Raw genomic sequence first — 13,521 nt, 5'->3', positions numbered from 1 at the left:
CGCCGCATATTATGTCCAAAACAGTGACCGGAGCCATCACATTCAGTAAAGAAAGTGACATTCTGTGTCTCCGTCGGAGGGTAAACATCAGGACGCCAGTCTTGGTACACCCTGCACTCGTACCAAGATGGGCGTTGCAGCATAATTACTAGATGATAAATGATGATAAATGTTAAATGACATGAATGATAAGAGGCAAGGAAGGATTTTGCAATGCTATATGCCATATAATATTGCAAAATCCTTCCTTGCCTCTCATCATTCATGTCATTTGTTATGCAATTTCCAATCAGTGCTGCATTTTAGTGCCTGCCCATAAATGCCGGCTATCAGTGCATCTATTTGTGTCCATAAGTGCCACCTATCAGTGCTATCTATCAGTGACCATAAGTGCCACCTATCAGTGCCCATCAGTCAGTGCCAGCCATCATTACCAGCTATCATTGCCAGCCACCTGTTAGTGTCACCTATCAGTGCCCATAAGTTTTATTGGCACAAATTTGCCTACTCTGAGGAATATGGGCACCTAGTGGCTTAGTTCCCCTGTGGCACAACAAGCCTGGAGTCTCCCCGGACTGAGATGGTGTAACTGGTCAGAGGTATATCTCCTCCCCCCCCCCAAATAATATACCAAAAATATAAATGAAAACCTCAAAAACTGCCCCCTGAAACAAAAGCCCATTTGTGGTATGAACTGGATAAGCAGCTCAAATCAGCAGCTAACCTCCAATCAATAAATAAATAAAATTAAAAGACAAAACATTTCAGAAGAAGAACAAAATAAATCAGCAAAGGGGTAGATTGTCCAAAGAGCTAGCAATCAGAATGAAAGTACAGTTTCCTAACTAATCCTAATCTCTCCCTATTCAGTTTGTTGGCTTTCTCTATGTATTTTCTACAACAGCTTACAATACAATGATGACACTATGGCTGCTCTGTGAGCTCCTTTATAGACTGATTTATTTAATAGGCTCCTCCTTGCTCATTCTATGCCTGCTGGCCATAGTTTAAAATCCTTGTGGTGCATTATGGCTTACAAAAAAATGTTCGAATCTACACTATACTGGTGCCCTAGGATGATGTCAGAGTGTGATGAAACGCGCCGGGTGGAAAGACGTGCTGGCGTCACTGCATACTCAATTCCCAGAAAGGATGGGCAGCTATTTGGAGTTGGCCGGCTTTTTATTACACGCGTGTTTGTTAAGCATTAGATGTAAGTGCAGTCGTTATATTTTACAATAAACATACAAAGGATTTTATGCTATGGAAAGTTTTATTTTTCCATGGGGATTTTTTATGATCTAGTACCTATAAAGTGGTGGATTTCCTAACTACGGCCATTTGTTCCCTGGAAGGCTAAAGGCACTGGCTGGGTTATGAGCCACAAGCGAGATTGACCTTCTGTAATAGGAGGTCAATACGTTCTGGTAAGTGAGCATTCTGTAAGGTGGAGGTTTACCTTCAAGACCACACATTTTTCTGGTGACAGTGCACATATTGTTGGATGGACTTTGTCACTACATGGACTCTTTTCTTCTTTTCTTTTTTTCTTTTCTCAAATTTTTGTATATGCTAATTAGCACAACTTTATGGGAGAGTGATTTTATGCTGTGTTGCTGCTGAAGTATTTTTTGTTGAATAATGCAGTTTTTTACTTTTGATGCATATACTCAATCGCTAGGTAGTGGCAAACCCAAACCTGGTCCTTAATGGTAACTAATTATTGTTCTTCATTGAATATAGTTTGAAACAAAAGAATCCACTACAGCATTGTCATCTTCCTCATCATCATCCACCGTGGCTTCAGATGATCTCCATAAAATTGTTAAGGAAGATTTCACCACTCACAAGAAAACAAACAGAGGGGACCTTGGTGAGTCTATGTTTCCACTTTTACAAAATATTCCAGAAGTGTAAGGCCCCTTTCACACAAGAGATCCGATCAGGTCCAGCTGTCCATTTTTCAGCCTGATCGGTCCCTCCATTCTCCTCTATGGTGCTCTGGAGGTAAGCGGATTTGTGTCTGATTACACCCGGCTACCTCTGGGTCCAATCCAGCAAAAAAAACAAAAAAACGGAAGGGGATCCGTTTCCTTCCGGCTTGCCAGATCGGATCAGAGTGCAGGCGGATGTAAACAGTCAGGCGGCCCGTGTATATCTGGCTGCTCATAGAGCAGAATGTGTTGTGTCCGTGTCCGCTCTGCACAAGTGGAGCAGGCACGGACCTGTCATTCATCCGTTCCAGTCCGCTCAGCAGGGGATCAGCAGAAACAGTTTCGGCCCATGTGAACCAGGCCTAAGATGAAAAAATATTTAGTATTTTAACAATGCTTTCGGAGCTTAATGCTATGATTTTGTTGACTCTTCCTTATGTCATTCAGGTTTATATGTTATGGTTTGTGTTAGGATTTATTTGTTTACCTCTGTGACTTCCTTTCTCTCCAGGATCTCTACCAAGCACAAAACATGCAGATCCCACAATATTTGAAATAATTGAGGGCATGCTTGGAACAGTTGAGGCTCAGACAAGTTCAGAAAAGGTAATACATCATATAAGACATTTATTTGTTCCATGAGCTACCTAGCTGTAATGTTTTAAGCCCAATGAGTCTTACCATGGCCAAGTTGTTAGTTATGTGCTAAAGTGGAGTATATATTCTCAGTCAAGTCTAGCTTCAGATGATACCCAAAGATGAGACAAATCCTCCGTAAAAAAGTTGTATCCGTTTATCTGCAGTCTTCTCTTCTCTACAACCATTTAAAGTGCAGAGTTTATAAAGCTTGTTTGAGCTTTAATAAAGCAGGGGACAGGAACTCAGTGAGAGCTGATTGGAGGGAAGGGACACACTCCCCTTCACACTGCACACAGAAACAGAACTAATGCCATGTACACATGACTGGACTTTGACAGCAAAAGTCCAACGGAACAAATCCGTCGGACAATTTGAACGTGTGTGGGTTTCATCAGACATTTGCTGTCTAAAAATCAGACGGACTTTAGATTTAGAACATGTTTCAAATCTTTCCGACGGACTCAAGTCCAGTCGAAAAATCAGTTCGTCTGTATGCTAGTCCGACGGACGAAAACCGACGCTAGGGCAGCTATTGGCTACTGACTATGAACTTCCTTATTCTAGTCCAGTCGTACGTCATCACGTTTAAATCCGTCGGACTTTGGTGTGCTTGTGTGTGGCCAAGTCCGTTTGTTCGGAAAGTTCGTCGGAACTACGCCTAAAGTCTGCCGGGAAGACCGTCGGACCTAGTTGGCCGGAAAGTCCGGTCGTGTGTACATGGCATAAGGCTTTCACTGACAGGCTGTGTGCTGGAGATCCCTCCCTTATCACCTTTTTTACATCTTGGTGTCAGGAAAACTTGTCAGAAGTGGCTCATATAGATAGCAGAGGAAGGGGGCAGCAGACAGAAATTAGACTTAGTGCTCTGGATTGATACAAGTACACATTATAGAGAGATATGCCTTGTTCATATTTAAAGTTTGAGGTTTACAACCACATTAACGTTTCATGTACACTGACAGCTCCCGGCAGCTCCTAAACTTGAGTTTAGAAGCTTTTTGCGTTTTTTTGTCATAATAATATTATTCTTGATATCAATAGAAAAAAAAGCCTTTGAAAATTTGTTTGCAATAACTCCATCAGTATCACCAGCAAAGCAGCTTCATTATTATCCCATTATAGAAGAAGAGAATGTGCGCTGCATTTCGAGATTTCATAATTTGCCAAGTCACGAATGTTAATTCTCCATTAGGAACGCTAGTTTACTAGACCGACTGCTTCTGGCTCGTCTTTGCTTCCGAACATTCGTGTTTGTACTAATGACTTTTGTCCGACGGACTTGTGTGCACACGCTCAGAAAATCTGACAACAGACATTTGTCTGCGGAAAATTTTCAAACCTGCCATCCAACATTTGTCCACGGAAAATCCGACAACAATTGCCGATGGAGTGTACACACAGTCGGATTTTCCGCCAACAGCCTGTCATCACACATTTCCCGTCGGAAAATCCGATCCTGTGTACGAGGCTTAACAACCTAAAAAACAACACATTGACAACATCAAAAATATTTCAGGGGAAGAAATCCCCCTGCTCCGAAAAAAATAAATAAACAAAAGTTAAATATACTTCTAAAACACATCTGTTTTGCAAAGACATAACAAATAAAATAAAAGAGAAAATACATGTGTTGCAAACTCTATAAGGAAACCCAAATGTACTCTCTTGACACAGGCACACACCATCAAGCAATCTTGCCCCTTTTCAGGGCAAGGTAAAGAATGCTATCTGCAAGCTTTATATAACATTAGGTTTGCATGCTAATGAGACAATTGAGAACACATGCACAGTCCATGAAACACACAAAATGCAAGTTCACACAATGTAGAGACAGAACTCTGATATATGCACCACCCTAAGGGACATATATCAATGTCACCAATTTGGACAACCCCAAAAATGAAACAAGGAGAAGTGCCTTTAAAAATGCAAAATTGCTTATAAGCTAGTAACTTAGGAGGGGGGCTTACTCTGCCTGTAAAGTGGTGCATCTTTAGCATGTATCCAGAATGCTTCTTCAAAGATGTACGGCTTTAGAGAAAACATACAAATCTACATTGCAGCTGCAAGATTTTAACCCAAAACAAAAAATAGCCCCCCCCCCCCCCCCCATATACAAGGCCATTTGGGTCTGTTAAGGCTTAAAAAGAGAACGCCCACGTGAAAAATAGCACCCCAAACAAAAAAAAATATTGTGCCCCTCTCACACACTAACAAACCTCTAGCCGTGTGTTACAGCAAGCCAGCCCATAAAAAGGGGGGTGAATGCTTGGGGCAGGAGGGGCTCGGACACCCCAAAAGTCAACCAACTTGTTCCCATATTCAGGGGGACAAGGGCCTCCTCCACACAACCCTAGGCTGGGGTTGTGGGGAGCTGCAGACAGGGTGCTTTACAAAATGTGGAAAGCCCCTTTAAACTAGTGGGTACAAGGTGCTTTATGGTTGGTATTGGGCTGAGCCCAACATGCCCCAAAGACAGTCAGCTATGTTGAGGGCACGTGGCCTTGTATGGTTCAGGAGGGGGTTGGGCGATCGCTCTTCTCGCCCCTTTCCTAGCTGGCCCTGTTGTATGCTCTGAAAATGGATGTGGTTTGGATTGGTGAAGGCAGCTCACAGCCTTTCGAGAATGGAATGGGATGTGGAGTTCCCCTTTAAAATCTAAAGTTAGCCCATGGAAATCCAAGGGGTTAGAGGGGGGAGACAGGAGCATTGGAGAATGGAGTGTGGAGCACCCCTTTAAAAGCAAAAGCTAGCCCAAGGAAATCATATGCATTAGAGGGGGAAGGTTAAATGCCCTTTTAGGAGGAGCTAGAGGAGCAAGAGTCTTTTTACGTAATTTTAACAAGGTGCATGTCACATGTTGGCAACGTGCAATTGCATGTACGTTGCTTGACATTTACTACGCATTTGAACGAGCACAAGAGCTGCTTGCGCATGCGCAGTGCTTATATTGATCTCACGCAGTTCTTAACGTACTTGCAGGCACAGCACGATTTTTCTGAAAAAGTTACTTTCTCATTCTATTTTGGGCATATTTGTTACTAAACTTCCTCACATCAGCCCATTATATTGGCACCTCCATCTTCTGTTAATATTGAATTGAAGATGACGTGCGCCATGTCCATAGTGGTGCACAGATTGCATTCTCCCGTGCGTCAAGATCACTATAGTAAATGGGGGATTAGCGCTCTGTTCCCTGCGCACCGTTTCGTTAATATGAAAATGTGTGTTGCGTCTCACCATGCGCCTCAACTGATGGCGCACGCCTTTCGTAAATCAGCCCCATTGCGTCCGTGTACAGAGTTTAGCAGCTGCCCTGTTTAAGTGAAGTTAAACCTCCCTCTTCTGAATGTGGAAGGGAAGAATCATGTTCAGGATAGGAACATTTTGACCACGGGCCAGGAGAAGATGCAAAACGTGGCAAAGTCACTGTAAAAATATTGTTCGTGTTTTTTCCGTGTTTTGTGTGTTCTTGCGGCCACGGTCCTGAGCTACCAGTGTACATGAAGCCTAAGTCAATGTGTATGATCTAGGAATCCGTCTCTTGGGTACAGTGAATTGCTTCGTTTCAGGACTTCTATACAAGCATTTTTGTACAAACAGAATCACAAAATACTACAGACAGCTCACATTGTTTTTCATACACTTGGCCACGATATAAATTGGTTGTCTATAATAAATGAATATTTAAAATGTTTCCATTTTGCAATAATAACATTGTTATTAATTAGTAATTATATTATGTATTAATACTTAGCTATTTTGTGCAGCAGGAGCAATACTTGTCTAAGTTGGCCATACAGCACAGAATACTGCAAAGAATAAAGAGAATTATGCGTTGCCTGGGAGGCTACTAAAACATACATTTTAGGGTTGAGATCTGTATAGTAGAGGCACGTTCGTTTATATATATATATTTTTTTCCAGAGCAATCTTTCACAGTGCACCTGCCCTGCATTACCAGGACCACCAGGACCACCAGGACCGAAGGTCAGTAACAGGGAGGATACTATAACGTGACAAATAGACCAATTTACTAAAGAAAGAAATTTGATTGCATGTTTATTTTGGCTTATTTTCACACGCATTTTTTTTTCTTTCCTTTTTAACCTGTTTTATTAATCTTTTAAAAATCTAAGCATGTGTATGGGGCTTTAATCGGGCACAAAGCCAAAAGTGAAAACTTTTGGACTTTGCAGTTTAATGAATTAGAGTCATAATCTGTTGGCCAATAAAGTTGTAATTCCACTTTGTCATAAATCTACATATGGGCTCATTTGCTGAAACAATAGTGCATAGGTGCCCCAGAGCAACCAGTAATTTTCTGAATTATTTTTGGATTTGAAAAATGACAGGTACAACTGTTTAATACATATTCAACAGGAAGAATATTTTCTGGACTGAAGCAAAGTTGGGCCAACCAGCTTTCAAGGAACTTGTGATATCAAAGAATCATGTGGTCAGGCACTTAAGCCGGAGTTCCACCCTATTTTACATCTTTAGCTCAATCACATTACAGCAATGTATTCAGTTATAAACTGAACTTTTTTTTTTTTCTTGTATACCTGTGTTTTTGTCATGTCCATCTCTGCTTCCTGTATATGGCAGGTATTTTGTGGGTATTCCGTCATTTCCTGTGTGCCGCACTGTCTCCTGGGAGCTCGTGTCATTGTTCCCAGGAGTCATTGCAGAAGCCTGCCGCAAGTTCTTGCGGGATTTTTTTTTTACAAAAGGTGAACTTTATTCATGTTCAGTACATACAGGTCAGTTTACAGTACAGAGTCACTTAGAGCAAATTGTCAAAACATATTTATCTGCAGAGTACACAATTGCATATAATGTTCATGGTCAATAAGTGTATCTTGGAACTAGAATTCGCATATCCGGAATTGTTCAGCATAGCATGAAGGGGAAGTAAAAGGGGAGGGGGGGGGAGGGAACACCAGGAGAGGAGAGGGAGGTTGGACCGGATCTAAGAAGGGAGGGAGCATGAGGAGGGAGGGGGGTGGGGTCTTGCGGGATTTAGAAAGATGAAGTGACGCGTTCTTTTTTGTATTGGTTTGGTTGCCATCGCAACAGGGCGGGAACTTCCAACGACGACGCCCGTTGTGATGGCAACCCGGACGTTTACGGCGCTGCTCGGCATAAACACTGAGCATGCGTGGGAAAGAGCGGGGAATTCTGGGAGCTCAGCATTCACCAGATCCTGGAAATCAATGCTTGTGGGCTTCACATCCCCACAAGCAATATGGGAATGGCCAGGATCACTTTTTATAAATACTTATTACAAACAAAAAACGGACAGCAGCAGATTAAAAAAACAAAAACAGTGAGTATTACTTTATTATTTTGAAAGTGTATGAAATGACTACAAAAAAACATTTTGAATGGTCGCGGGAACTCCGCTTTAATGACAATTTGTTAGCAGTTGCAGACAGCATGAGAGTTGTATGTTGAAAGCTGCTCAAGAAGTAATACTGCTTGTAGACCTCAGAAGGTGGTCAATCATGGTGGTACTCCAAACTTCCAATTATTTTATATGGGGAAGAGAGGAGGAGGCTGGAACCAGATTGTCAGAGAGGAATGGAACAAGAACAATCTTGACAAGTTTTTTATTCAAAGAAAAAAAGTCACATTTTGTGTTACCAGGTATCCTTTCGACATAGAACCTGGTGAATTGTGAGCTATTATTGAAATTCAACCCATTTGCTACTGTGATGCCGCATACACATGACCGGACTTTCCGGCAGACTGGGACCGACGGTCTTCCCAACTGACTTTCTGCTGAGTTCCGAATGGACTTTCCGAACAAAGGGACTTGGTCACACACGAACGGACTAAGTAAGACGGGACTAACAAAGGAAGTTCAATAGCCAGTAGCCAATAGCTCCCCTTGCGTCGTATTTGGTCTGTCGGGTTTTCCCGATAGGAATTGAGTCCGTCGGACAGATTTGAAACATATTCTATTTGCAGGACAGTCTGATTTTTTTAAATTAGATTAGCCCACACACGATCGGATTGTCCGACGGACTGATTCCGTCAGACCTAGTCTGCCGGAAAGTCCGGTTGCGTGTACGCTGCATTATAGACATTGGCGCCCTGTGTTCTGTTTTTATTGTTTTGTATTGACACGTATTTTCATCTGCGTGATGGATTGTTTTTCTGTTCAGTTATCAATGAATTGTCAGGCTTAGCGGCCACTCACCGACATAAGAACATCACCAAACCTGGTGATCTCATGTCTATTTGCAATGTTGAAATGTCTATTGCCAATGTTGTGCAGCAGCGCTTCTATGCACTGCTCGGCCTTGTTTCTAAAACACAGGGTTTTTCACAAAGCCATGGGTTGCTGGATTTACCCTTCAACTTTTTATTATACTAATTCTTTTAAAATTTTACTTGAAAAAGTTTGCCAATTATTATGGGCCTGTTAGCTTTGTATGCCAGGACTGCTTTGAACTCCCAGTTAGAGACATCTTAAAGGTCCAATGTACCTCATTATGCATGATATTACTGTTATTAAATTATTTATGCTTATTTGTGTACTAGGGGGAAAGAGGAGATGATGGTTTCCCGGGACTTCCAGGTAGCCCAGGACGCATTGGGGAGAGAGGACTAGTGGGTCACCCTGGCCCACCAGGTCCACAAGGGCTACCTGGTCCACAAGGAATGCCAGGGTCTCCTGGAACCACAACTATGGTTAATAGTTTGGATAAAGAAAATAAGGTAATTAAGTAAAATATTTAAATACTGATATTAAAAGAAAATACTTTTAGATATTCACTCAGTTGTTTAAAATGTAGAAAGGGGGTCATGTCATGTAAATATTCACTTTCCAGATGAGCTTAGTAGAAAAATTCTTATACCTACAGTACCTTGGTTAGTCTGCTACATTTCTATGCTAGAAAGGCCATAGCTTTGCAATAGAAAAAAAGCCCAATTGATAATGGCTATAGCCACTGGCAATAACCGCATGAAAAATCTGACATGCTGGTTGTACCCAAGTTGATTGATCAATCAACTTGGGTACAATCAGCCTGCCCCTATATGGTTCGAATCTTAGCCAGTTAAGCTGGGTTATTTTAAAGGCATACATTAGTAGTACTTTTGCTCCTTCATTGCTTGTGTGCCTATATTTGGAACACTTAGCATTTTTGTATGGCTACGTCAAGATAAATATTGGGAAAAACTAATGGTGGCTGGTAAACCTATACTAATAGTTCATTTAGATAAGCAACTGGAGTCTGAGCATCACTCGTGGCAGTTGTGTGCACCATTGTGGGGAAGAAAAAATTAAAATTAGGTTAGAACTAATAATGAAAGACTCAAGCACTGTGATCCTGGGCTACCACTGTCAATCTTGTTTCTTTTTGGCCACCAGTATTAATAAGAATAGGATGTTTTAAAACAAAGACTTCAGGATCTGAAAAAAAAACACATGTACTAGGACATAAATTAGATGCTGTTCTAATAAGGCTTCATTACTGGGGGTATTGTAAGGAATGACAGATTTGTAATATAGTAAAACATACAGTATACAATACATTATACTGACCAAAAAAAACTGTGCCATTGGACTCCTATCAAAGTGCAGCTACATTTCCAGTAAGCAAATTATTTCATAGTAATATTTTAATTTTTTGTTCCTATTTACAGGTTCAGATACTTACTGGCCCTCCAGGACCTGAGGGACCACCTGGACTGCCTGGTCCCAGTGGATATCCAGGACCACAAGGACCTGAAGGCTTACAGGGTCCACCCGGCCCTCCAGGGCTTCCAGGTTCCCCAGGACATCCAGGGTCTCCAGGATCTCAAGGGCCTAGAGGTGACCAGGGACCTGAGGGAATACCAGGTCCAAGAGGATTTACAGGTCCACCAGGGCCACAAGGTTTTGAAGGCCCACCAGGTTCAGAAGGCATGAAGGGCCCAGAAGGGCACCATGGACCACCAGGACCACAGGGCCCCCAAGGTTCCCAGGGGCTACCAGGGCCAGAAGGCAATCCTGGAATTGCAGGCCTGCCTGGTATACCAGGTGCAGAGGGGCCTCAAGGATTGCCAGGATCTAGGGGAGAAGAAGGATCTGCTGGAATGCCAGGACTACCTGGTCTAAAGGTATGGTCTAATGATTCCTTTTATTTTAAAACATACTGTATACCAAGTTTGTGATAAATGTGATGTAGATAATGTTTTTTTCTTTTAAATCATAATTTAGGCAACTAGAGCTTCAAAACGTTACTAAGTTGTATAGACAAGGTATTAAGTTCATATACAGTTTGTCATCAGATCTTGAGGGTTATATGAAACTAGTACTACAGTGCAAATCAACCTACAGATGACTATCCAAGACTAAAATATAGTTTTTCAGTGGACTTATCTCTTGCATGTTGTTAGATTAGTTAAAACCTTTGGTTTTAATGTAATGTTGCTATTTCAGTGAAGACCATGCATGTTCATTACTTTCTCTTTACAAAAAGTATTTTCCTCTTTAACCAAAATCCGTAGCCCACCTAATACTTCTTTATGAAGAGTCATACTGAGAAAAATATATATTCCAGGGTTTTCACAAACATTTAGTTTAATAGTTATATTTTTACATTTATTACACAGGGAGAAAAAGGGGACACAGGGGAACTAGGTCTTCCAGGAATCAGAGGACTATCTGGTGAAAAGGGGGAACAAGGTCCTCCAGGGCCACCGGGGCTACCGGGGCAGGTGGACATTACATGCTGCAAAGTGAGTACTATATACATATAAATTTTGTTATATTCAGTGATTAAAATACATTTTATATATTATGCATTTTTATATTTTTGTTATCTTTTTAATCAGAATTGAATGGGCCAGAGGAAAGACACACACCACTCCCCTTCTGCTCGAAAGCATTATGGCAGTGCTGGACTTTCTTTTCAAAAAGCATAGCATGCTTTTAAAGCAGTCATGGATACACACTGTAATACGCATTTATTTGCTAAAAAAACAAAAAACACATGATACAAAACATTTGTTTATATTCGTGTAAAAAAACAAAATACTGTACATTTTTCTAAAAAAAAAATATGTATTTTTGAAAGGTCCAACTGTCTTCAGAAAGGTACATACCCAACAAAGGAGTTTATACCTGATATGAATGGAATTATCTGTTCTGGTATCAAGTCACTTCACCAATACTGTACATTCAATGGCAGCATTGCTGATCTATCTGCATATATACAGCTTATGCATCAGGCATTAACAGATAAGCATCAAGAACTATTATTGCCTACTTTGCACCTGATTTACTAAAAGTGAAGTGAGGTGAAGTGAAGCTCACCTCTGTTCATGAAACACTGTCATGTCAAGGAAGTTCTGCGATCCCATATTAACTTCAAGTATGCATTGTACTAAATAACTGAGATCTCTGATTTGCTTTATAATTAAACATTATTTATTCTCAATGTCGTTACAGAGGGATGTTACTCCTGCATCTCCTGCAAAATATGTAGAGGTCCCTGGCCCTGCAGGGCCAAAGGTAAAAACTCATATATGTTGTGCATGTTACGTCTTAGGCCGCGTACACACGCGGGGACTGTTCGCTCAACTTTGTCCGCTGAACAGTGTTTCGGCGGACAGTCCGCTCGTGTGTGGGCTTTCAGCGGACAGTTTCAGCGGACAGTCCCGAAAAACTGTCCGCTGAAACTTTGTTTCAGCGAACAGTCCCCTCGTGTGTAGGCTTGTTCGTCAAACTAAGTTCCGCGCACGCTCAGAAAGGATTTACACGCCGAAGTTTGCATTGCAGTGTATAGGACGTCGTTTTCTAGTCCCGTCGTACGTGCCGTTCACGTCATCGCGCACGGTTTCAGCAGACTGTTCGTTCGTCGTGTGTGGCCAAGTCCGTCCATGCTAATTTTGAGCGGACTGTCTGCTGAAACTGTTTGACGGACAAAGTTGAGCGAACAGTCCCCGCGTGTGTATGCGGCCTTAGTTATTGGGGTTGTGATATAATTAATGTTTTTAGTTGCTAATTTGTGTCAACATAGTATCAGGTATCAAATAGGTATAAGGAGAAAGAAGAAAGATAAAATGCTGCATTTCTAAGCAAGCAGATCAAGTATAGAAGATAAAAGTGGCTTCAACCTGGCTCCTCCCAGTCCATCCCCCGGGGCCACCCTGCCAACGCCTTTCGGCCTTCCCATACGGCTTGGTCATAGAGGCTAAAGCCACTTTCATCTTCTGCACTTGGGCTGCTTGTCCAGAAGTGCAGTGTTTTATCTTTCTTTTTTCCATGTGTGTGCTATCAGCCAGGGGGGCTCTCCTGACACTGGCACCTGAGATTAGTGAGAGTGTAACAGGATAAATGCTTGGGGCAGTGCTTGAAACTTTTTTCCGGTTTATGGTCAAAGTGTAAGAAGAACTTGTCAGAAATAATAATAGATTTTGTGACTGGGTTTTTCACCTTCCAAGTAATGGGGGTTGTTGAAGCACACAGGCAGGAAAGCTACACATAATATGACAACCTTTTGTTCATATGTGCTGCTATAGTAATGCCTATCTGAAAAGCAATTAATGATGGATCACTTGTAAGGGGGCATTAGATAGATGGTCCTCATTGCCTGCTTTAACAAAATGCCAATTCACAGTAACTGGGTGCATGGCGCTTGGTTGCAGAGCAGCTATAGCATGACGTCATTAACTTTAGGGCAAAAATTAAAGTGGTTGTAACCCTCAGACATGAAATATGACCAAAGCATATTCCTCAATATTGTGTACTTGTCTCAATTAAGAGCACTGCGGGGGCTCGTGCTATAGATTTGCAGGGCTTTTGCTGTAGACTTGCGGAGCTCGTGCTGTAGACTTGCGGGGCTCGTGCTGTAGACTTGCGGGGCTCTTGCTGTAGACTTGCAGGGCTTTTGCTGTAGACTTGCGGGGCTCTTGCTGTAGATTTGCGGACTCTTGCTGTAGACTTGCGGGG

General features: G+C 41.9%; 1 protein-coding gene across 2 annotated transcripts in view; it reads left to right on the top strand.

The window, feature by feature from the left end:
• Nucleotides 1–13,521, top strand: part of LOC143935749 (uncharacterized) — a 111,681-nt gene that overhangs the window by 36,776 nt on the left and 61,384 nt on the right. The window contains exons 3-9 of one of the 2 annotated variants that reach the window (XM_077459850.1): nt 1,744–1,873; nt 2,446–2,540; nt 6,501–6,563; nt 9,123–9,299; nt 10,230–10,685; nt 11,181–11,306; nt 12,019–12,081. In XM_077459850.1, the coding sequence (XP_077315976.1) occupies nt 1,744–1,873; nt 2,446–2,540; nt 6,501–6,563; nt 9,123–9,299; nt 10,230–10,685; nt 11,181–11,306; nt 12,019–12,081 (1,110 nt within the window). The remainder of the gene's footprint in view (nt 1–1,743; nt 1,874–2,445; nt 2,541–6,500; nt 6,564–9,122; nt 9,300–10,229; nt 10,686–11,180; nt 11,307–12,018; nt 12,082–13,521) is intronic. The other variant, XM_077459851.1, reaches the window with a different exon arrangement.

Source organism: Lithobates pipiens, unplaced genomic scaffold (genome assembly GCF_037356315.1).
Source record: "Lithobates pipiens isolate NorthernLeopardFrog02 unplaced genomic scaffold, aLitPip1_a1.2 Scaffold_28, whole genome shotgun sequence".
NCBI lineage: Eukaryota > Metazoa > Chordata > Amphibia > Anura > Ranidae > Lithobates > Lithobates pipiens.
Note: the sequence above shows the minus strand (reverse complement) of the source record. Positions and strands in the feature narration are given on the sequence as shown.